General features: G+C 47.6%; 1 protein-coding gene and 1 pseudogene across 1 annotated transcript; both read right to left on the bottom strand.

Moving 5' to 3' along the window:
• Positions 1-355: 355 nt before the first annotated feature.
• Positions 356-6491, bottom strand: LOC121874953 (annotated as a pseudogene).
• LOC121874951 (U-scoloptoxin(01)-Er1a-like) lies at positions 5584-6055 on the bottom strand. Its single transcript, XM_042379307.1, has one exon. The coding sequence runs from the start codon at positions 6038-6040 to the stop codon at positions 5663-5665; it is 378 nt and encodes a 125-aa protein (XP_042235241.1). The 5' UTR covers positions 6041-6055; the 3' UTR covers positions 5584-5662.
• Positions 6492-9362: the final 2871 nt, after the last annotated feature.

The raw sequence follows: 9362 nt of genomic DNA, 5'->3' as shown, positions 1-9362 counted from the left end.
CATCATCATCATCATCATTTATATGTGGTTATTTCCTCATGTCTTATTGCTGTTGTCGTTTGCTTACTCTCGTCGTTCTTAGCTGTAGTGTCGTAAGCCTGTAACAGGACTCCCCAGAGGCCCGCTGTTGTGGGTCATAATCTTGGTGTTGATAACGTAAAAAGGAAGAAAGTTATGATGAATGAAGGAAAATGGAGACTCGTGTATGGTTGAAGGGTAAACTATTGTATCCTCTCTAAAATTATTGTACACGGTTGATTTTGTTTTTGTGAGTTCTTAGTCTTTATATGAGAGTGTACAGTAGTATTCAATAACTAATGCACATAGTTCATCCAAGTGGGGTAAAAATACCGAATTTTACAGGTAAAAGTTTTTTATTGCATAAGGATAATATATTAAGAGAGTTGTCATGGTGGTCCGCCTCGTCAGTGTGTTACCCGGCCACTGGTCTACTTCCTCTCTTCAGGGATCTTGCCGAAGTCAGCGTTGGAGGAGTCGAAGAGGGTCTCAGCCTGGTCACAGGGGAAGGCCTCCTGGGGGTGGGAGCAGGTGAGGGACTCCTGGCTGAACACCGTCTGGTTCCCGCAGAAGAGAACTGGGCGGTCTCCACGATCTCCCCGAGGTCGTCAGAGATGGGCAGGCAGACGTGGAACACCTGGCAGTCGGTGGGCACGTCGGCGTAGTAGCCGTAGGCGCGGCCGGCGCAGTCGAAGTTCTGGACAGGTTGTGCGCCGAGGATCTCCAGGAAACCGTCAGAGAACTGGTAGGCCATCCTGGCGGAGGCGACAGTGGCGAGGCACAAGAGGGCGGCGGCGACCTTCATGATGTTGTCTGAGGAGGAGAGATTATCCTTGTTAACACCAAGACACATAACAAGTGTCCCAACAGTGTCTCTGCCACCACCACCGATCATAAACAATGCTCTTAACACATGAGACATATATCACGCCTTGTACAGCACCTCGGCGCATCCATCACTATGTCGCTGCTTAAGAGAACCTGTTAAGTCAGCTCTCACATCTCGAGTTGGACGATGGTAACGTTGGAACCTTCGAGAACTTGGACGTAACTCTGTGTTTGGGGTCACTTTGTTATTGTGTGAGTTTTGACGTCATCACGAACCCTCTGAGACTGTTCTTACACACACACACACACACCTCTCTCTCTCTCTCTCTGCCTGTAAGTTACTTTTACTTCTCTTATGTGTGTCTCCGTGTTAACACCTTTGAAGAAGCGAACAGTGTGTCCTTCTGGCTGGTCCTTCTCTCTCTGTCTGGTGTAGACATGTGTCCCGTATATTGTTGCCTGATGATAAGTTATACCTTCAAATACACTTCAAGGATGAGGGTGACTTATTCAAGGGTCAGCTCAAGATAATATATTCAACATGACGACTGTCAGCTGTTTCACGACTCAGACTTCGTGTAAACAAACAGTAAACAAGGAGTGAACTAACACTACATAGGGAAGACCTCTTATACTACTGGCCAGATAAACAATAAACAAACACTTCCTTCACATTCACTACACGTCGGAGAGCCCCTTCTCCCTCACTGACAGATGACAAGTCTTATACCTTAATTAGGCAAAGCCATGTATGGTGATCCATCAACAAAGGTGCCAAGGTTTCAATATGCAGACGATCCCTTCTACTGAGTTTCCAAAGACCTGGGGCCAACTGAGTAGTGTCTCAGAAAAATGTATACACAATCCCTATTTAATTAGTGTGGTGTTCCATGATATAATGTGTATACAATTTTCTGAGACTGAGTTATTTTTAAGAGGGCTTGTGTCTCTATACTGTTACGTGTCCTTCGTCTGTTGGTTGAGAGGAGTCGATGGTCGGGAGGAAGATGTTTGGGAGGAAGATGTTTGGGAGGAAGATGTTTGGGAGGAAGATGTTTGGGAGGAAGATAAGTGATTATATTTTTCAGTCTCGTGGAGAAACTTTGATTTTGTGTGTGTGGGTGTAGGGGGTGTGGTGTGTGTAGGGGGTGGGGTGTGTGTGTGTGTGGGTGTGGTGTGTAGGGGTGTGTGTGTGTGGTGTGTGGGGTGTAGGGGGTGTGTGTGTGGGGTGTGTGTGTGTAGGGGTGTGGTGTGGGGTGTGTGGGGTGGGTGTGGGTGTGTGGGGTGTGTGGGGTGTGTGTGTGTAGGGGTGTGGTGTGTGTAGGGGTGTGTGGGGTGTAGGGGGTGTGTGTGTGTGTGTGTGGGGGTGTGGGGGTGGTGGGGTGTAGGGGTGTGGTGTGTGTAGGGGGTGTGGTGTGTGTGTGGGGTGTGAGCAGTGTTTTAGTGTGTTTGTAGCAGTTTGGATAGATTTCACACACACATTAAGTCGATTCCTCCACCCACTGTATTTTCCACCTACTATACTTTCCACCCATTATATTCCTCCACCCACTATGTATTCCACCCTCTGTATTCAAGACTTTCACTAGAGATTTCTGTGTGTGAAGTATTTTACATTACAAGGTCCAAGGGGAATGTTTAATTGCTAGTTTTAATATGTGTGCAATCTGCTGAGGACCATTTATGTTAATGATGTGTTGCAGAAAATGATTTGCGTTGTGAGTGCAATTTGCAATATTCTGGGAAATATATGTTTACATATAGGTGTGGGATTTTGTTTTGTTTTCTATATGTATGTATGTATGTATGTATGTATGTATGTATGTATGTATGTATATGTTTTTTGATATATTTGTTTATTGAGGCTGATCAGATGATAGAGATTCACACTGGTCTATAAACACTAATTAACATCACCTGCTCATGCACAGGTATTTAAGGCCATAGATAAGATAAGAGAAGGCAGGTCCATCAGGTGTTTAGTGATAAGGAGGAAAGGTGTGGGAATATTAGGTGGTGGTGGTGGTGGTGGTGGTGGTGGTGTGGTGGTGGTGGGTGGTGGTGGTGGTGGTGGTGGTGGTGGTGTGTGTGGTGGTGGTGTGGGGTGGTGGTGGTTGTGTGGTGGTGGTGGTGGTGGTGTGGGTGGTGGTGGTGGTGGTGGTGGTGGTGGTGGTGGTGGTGTGTGTGTGTGGTGTGTGGTGGTGTGGTGGTGGTGGTGGTGGTGAGTGGTGGTGGTGGTGGTGGTGATGGTGGTGATGATGATGGTGGTGGTGGTAGTGTGGTGGTGTGGTGGTGATGATGTGCCCTCCTTACCTGGTCCTCTACCTGTTCATCGTCACCTGTCACCTGTCCTCGTCACCTGTACCCTCACCTGTACCTCCTCACCTGTACCTCCTCACCTGTACCTCCTCACCGCCCCCCCTCCTAAATCTTCTCCGCAACCATCTCAATTTTGTCTCACTTCAGACTGCTGGAGGACCTCCTCCCACTCCCTCCTCCTCCCACTCTCCTCTCTCTCCCTCCTCATTCTTCCCTCCTCCCACTCTCCTCTTCTTCCCTCCCCCACACCTCACCCTCCCTAATTCTCTCACCTCTGCTCGGTTATTGTCTAGTTTCCTTGATCTGGTAAAAGAAGAAGGAGGGAGGGGGAGGGGAGGGAGAGGGAGGGAGAGAAGAAGAGGGAGGGGGGAGGGGAGGGAGGAAGAGGGAGGGAGGGAGGGGGAGAAAGGAAGGAGGAGGGAGGGGGGAGGGAGGGGAGGCAAATGTTAATGAGTTTGAGGGTTAGGTTAGGTTAGGTCAAGTAAGGTTAGCATTATGTTAGGTTAAGGTTATAATCATATTAAGTTAAATTAGGTTAAGTGAGGTTATATTAGCATTATGGTGATCAATCTTCAGGTGAAATAAGGTGGAATGTCTTATCTTCAGGTGATTCATCTATTACCTTAACTACTTCTGTTGTTAATCACCTCATGACGTGTTTACTGAAGGTTGTTGATATAAGCTTGTTCCCACGGTGACAATGGCGGCGTCAACCCCGTTATATTCCCTCACCTTCTTCACCTTTAACTTCATTATATATGACCTTACGGACCTCATGTTGTTATAGAGGGGTTGGGGACGTACCTATGTGTGTGTGTGTGTGTGTGTGTGTGTGTGTGTGTGTGTGTGTGTGTGTGTGTGTGTGTGTGTGTGAGGGGTATATGGTGGATGGCTTGCTTGATCTTCTTAAACAATTCCCTCACTTTTTTCCACACTTTAAGCATATACCAACGTAGGAGAGAGAGATAAGGAGGAAAGGGAGAGGTGAGAAGGAGGAGGGAGAGGTGAGAAGGAGGAGAGGGAGAGGTGAGAAGGAGGAGAGGGAGAGGTGAGGAGGAGGAGAGGGAGGTAGAAGGAGGAGAGAAGGGTGAGGAGGAAAGTGACAGTGAAAGTAAGATTTTTTTTCAACTGGCTTTATAAAGACTATTGGCTAATGAAGTCTGGGATACTACCTGTGGAAGGTTTGTTTATGTGGGGTCATGCGTGAAGGAAGGAGGGAGGAAGGGTCAGGCGGGGGACGGAGGGACGGGACGGGAGGTAGAGAGAGGGAAAGACGGAGAAGGACGGAGGGATGTATAGGAGGTAGATGGAAGGAAGGAGAGATAGATGGGGGAGAAGGAGGTAAGGAGGGACGAAGGAAAGAAGGAAGGAAGGAAGAGTAGTGGAGAGAATCAGTAATGGAGGGAAGGGAAGGAGAATGTTACTTCAGGTTCTTAGGTTCTTAGTAAGCAGAAAGGTGGTTTATAATGAATTACACACACACACACACACACACACACACACACACACACACACACACACACACACACACACACACACACACACACACACACACACACACACACACACAGCACACACACACACACACACACACACACACACACACACACACACACACACGAACAGACAGGGATTAAATACCAATTCATGGCTGCTATAAAAGTCATATTTTTTTTTCGAAGAGAATGGTGAACACAGTGTGAACAAGTTATGAACAGGTTATGAACAGGTTATGAACAAGGTATACATCTAGTATTGCCTAGTGGTAGTAAACAAGGGTCGCGGTTGGTCCCTCACGCCCCTCACGCCCCTCACGCCCACCGAGTGAGAGTAACCTAGTATTTTAAATTAATATATCAACGTCAATAATACTCATTTGTTTGTTTTTTCTTATCTGTTGTTGTTGTGATTTTTATCGATGTGCGTGAGTGAGAGGATAGCATGGCGGTGTTTGATGGGGGTGGTGGTGGTGGTGTTGATGGTGGTGGTGTTGATGGTGGTGGTGTTGATGGTGGTGGTGTTGATGGTGGTGGTGTTGATGGTGGTGGTGGTCAGTTGTGTTTTAGTGAAATTGATCTTAAAGAGGTAAAATTAATGTATTATTGGAGTAGTAGTAGTAGTAGTAGTAGTAGTAGTAGTAGTAGTAGTAACTCACATTTCATGGTAAACTAAGCGATAGTGTAGGGTAGAGTGTCCGGATTACCATCTGAAAGACACAAGGCCGCTCATATGTTTCCGTCGGAGCTGAGACATTAACACACTGGCTCACTCACCGTCATCCTGAGCCATTAGTGGTCAGGAGGAGACCACAGGTGATCTTGAGGCAGGTTAATGACTCTTTGTCTCACCTGTGTGGCTCCTGACCATATTAGGGAGGATTGGTGTTGCACCGTAGTGAGGGAGAGAGAAACATGGAACTTCAGCTTTTGATAATATAAAACTTTACTAAACTCTAGTGGGTATTATACAGCATGGTAGGGGTCGGGGTCCAGACGTCTTACAAGTTCTCTTCAGGGATCTTGCCGAAGTCAGCGTTGGAGAGGTCGTAGAGGGTCTCAGCCTGGTCACAGGGGAAGGCCTCCTGGGGGTGGGCGCAGGTGAGGGACTCCTGGCTGAACATCGTCTGGTTCCCGCAGAAGAAGGAGAACTGGGCGGTCTCCACGATCTCCCCGAGGTCGTCAGAGATGGGCAGGCAGACGTGGAACACCCGGCAGTCGGTGGCCACGTCGGCGTAGTAGCCGTAGGCTCGGCCGGCGCAGTCGAAGTTCTGTGCGGGTTCTGCGCCGAGGATCTCGAGGTATCCGTCGGAGGCTTGGTAGGCCATCCTGGCGGAGGCGACAGTGGCGAGGCACAAGAGGGCGGCGGCGACCTTCATGATGTTGTCTGAGGGAACAAGAACAAACATTAGGCAAACACTGGAGGCAGAAGATAGACATTGGCTCCTCACATCACTGATCAGGAACACCACGGTGATAATAACCTCTCACAACCTAGTACCTCCCTCCCTCACACCACATCCCCAACACACAGTACCTCCCTCACACCACATCCCCAACACACAGTACCTCCCTCACACCACATCCCCAACACACAGTACCTCCCTCACACCACATCCCCAACACACAGTACCTCCCTCACCACATCCCCAACACACGTGCCTCCTCACACCACATCCCCAACACACAGTACCTCCCTCACACCACATCCCCAACACACAGTACCTCCCTCTCCTACCCCACCTCCCTCCCTCACACCAGGCAGCGTGTGAGGGAGGGAGAGAGAGAGAGAGGGCAGGAACTACTCACTGTTCTATCGTCCAGGATGAACTGACGATGATCAAAGGTCGTCCCCCACCTTATATACCTACTGCTGGGGTGTCCTCGCCCTCCTCCCTCCTCCCTCCTTCCCATCTTCCCTCCTCTTCCTCTCCCCCCATTTCCTTCATCTTGCTCCTCCTCCTCCCCTCCTGACCATCTTCCTCCTCATCCTCTCTCCTTCGAATCTTCCCTCCTCCTCCTCCTCCTCTTCCCCTTCCTTCTCTTCCTCATTACACTGCATACCTTCCCCTTAACACCATCCCTTCCACCATCACTACCCCATCACCCATCATCCTCCTCCCCATTACCACCACCCCATCACCATCACCCATCATCCTCCATCCCATCACCAACACCACCCCCCACCATCACCACCACCCATCACCCGTCACCCAGAGTCTCCTCCCCCCGTCGTCATCCACCATTACCCCATCAATACCCATCACCACCCCATCACCACCCCATCACCACCCCATCATTATCATCCCATCTCGTGGTCTCGCTCAGCAATCATATCTCAAGGTCAACAACACACCTGGTTACCTGTAGCTTATGTTAGTTTCCGGTCACAAGTGGTATCTCTCAATATGACATTCGTGTATAATCGTGAGAGACTTTGAAGCCGAACCTGAATCCAACTTTTGATCCGAACCTCTAACCGAATCTTCATACCACATACGAATCTATTTCTTAAAGCGAATCGAGTCAGCACTTGAATAGATAGATAGATAGATAGATAGATAGATAGAGATAGATAGAGGCACCAGGTATACCACATACACCTTGTTAATTAGCTAAGAGAAGGTGTTCCTCTACCTGTTGGCTGGACAATAGAACAGTAATGACCAGGACAGGACAATTTATTTCCTCACCTGTTTTGTCCGATGTCTGTACGATAACACACACACACACACACACACACACACACACACACATCCTTGACTCTAACAAGCGAGGGGGTCATTCAGAGTGATTTACATAGTTGTCTCGTAATTAAAGTGTCCCTAATGACTAGTTTGAGTATGATTAAACACTATTGTGGCTCGACCTTTATTATGATACAGGTAAATACAGATAAATTACAGGTACAGTTACAGTCTGGTGTGAGTCTTGTCTCTCTCTCTCCTTGACACGGGTAAAACACACGATAAAGAGAGAATAAAGATAATATTGAAGAATAAATAGAAGGAGGACAAGTGAAAGTTTTCATATTGAATGAGGTGTTTCTCTCTGTCTTCTGTCTGTTTTTTTCTCCTCCTCTCTCTATATCTGTCTCTCTGTCTGTCTTTGTCCTTTATCTCTCTCTCTTCCCCTCTCTATCCCCTCTCTGTCTCTCTGTCTCAATATCTTTCTGTCTGTCTATGTCTGTCCATCTCTGTCTGTCTCTTTCTCTCTCCTTTACCTTAAGTCCTTGTCCTCAAAAGTTTAAACCATCGACGAAAATATTAAGCAAAAAAACAACGAACATTTTCAGATTTACGAATTTTTCAACGGTCGTCAACGGTTTTTAACGGTTTTAACGGTCGTTGGGGAGATTATAGTGTTAAGTCCCCAAAAGGAAGGGTGATTACATGACGTACAATGATTGTTGACTTGGCCCATGGTTGATTTGAGAGAGAGAGAGAGAGAGAGAGAGAGAGAGAGAGAGAGAGAGAGAGAGAGAATGGGTCAAAGAGAGTGAGATAGAGAGAGAGATAATCCTCCTCCTCCTCTTTCCTCTATATAAACGTCTCTCAGGAAATATACAACAGTTGTATGATATATTTAATTCAGTAACTTTATAAAATACATTGAGGTAACTAAGGAGTCATTTTCAACACCTTCAATGAACATGAGAGATAATGAGTCACTTTGTTCATGTTCTGTTCATCTTTTGTTATGTTTATTCGATAATTGTACTAGATATCATGTTCCGTTCATCTTTTGTTCATACGATAATTGTACTAACATCAGATTTTGTTCATCTTTTGCAATTTTGTAATTTTTATGGTATTACTGATAACATAAACACACTGTATTAATTTCTTCGTTTGTGATTCAGTTCTATATCGATCCAGGGCCTCGTGGGGACCAATTGAGTATAATAACCACTACACCAGCACCTTCACATATACTTTGTGTCTCGTGGCTGGGTTAGGTTAGGGAAGGTTAGGTTAGTGTTTGGGAATTTCTCCGTAAAAGCGCTGAAAAGAAGAGGTTGTTCGTGAATTTGCTGATGTAGGGCCGCGACTCCGTCAACCAGGAGGCACACGGCGCCTTCCACACATGGTACCGCCTGCTGAAGACACCATCGCCTGCCGGAGCTCAGTGGTCGATCATTTCTGTATTATTTATTTTATTGAGGATTTGGTTCAGAAAACATTAAAAGACAGAGATATGAAAGCAATGAATTTATTTTTATTATCGTATTCGAATTTTTTGAAGCGTTAATAGTCGGGGTCCAGACGTATTACAAGTTCTCTTCAGGGATCTTGCCGAAGTCAGCGTTGGAGAGGTCGTAGAGGGTCTCAGCCTGGTCACAGGGGAAGGCCTCCTGGGGTGGGGTGAGGGACTCCTGGCTGAACACCGTCTGGTTCCCGCAGAAGAAGGAGAACTGGCGGTCTCACGATCTCCCGAGGTCGTCAGAGATGGGCAGGCAGACGTGGAACACCCGGCAGTCGGTGGGCACGTCGGCGTAGTAGCCGTAGGCGCGGCCGGCGCAGTCGAAGTTCTGTGGGTTCTGCGCCGAGGATCTCGAGGTATCCGTCGGAGAACTGGTAGGCCATCCTGGCGGAGGCGACAGTGGCGAGGCACAAGAGGGCGGCGGCGACCTTCATGATGTTGTCTGAGGGAACAAGAAGTGAATTAGGCGTTATACATGTGTCCAGGGGGAGCAGCACC

This window comes from Homarus americanus, unplaced genomic scaffold (assembly GCF_018991925.1).
Source record: "Homarus americanus isolate GMGI-L3 unplaced genomic scaffold, GMGI_Hamer_2.0 scaffold8593, whole genome shotgun sequence".
NCBI classification, from domain to species: Eukaryota; Metazoa; Arthropoda; class Malacostraca; order Decapoda; family Nephropidae; genus Homarus; species Homarus americanus.
The sequence above is the reverse complement of the archived record's forward strand: the minus strand, read 5'-3'. Positions and strand labels throughout refer to the sequence as shown.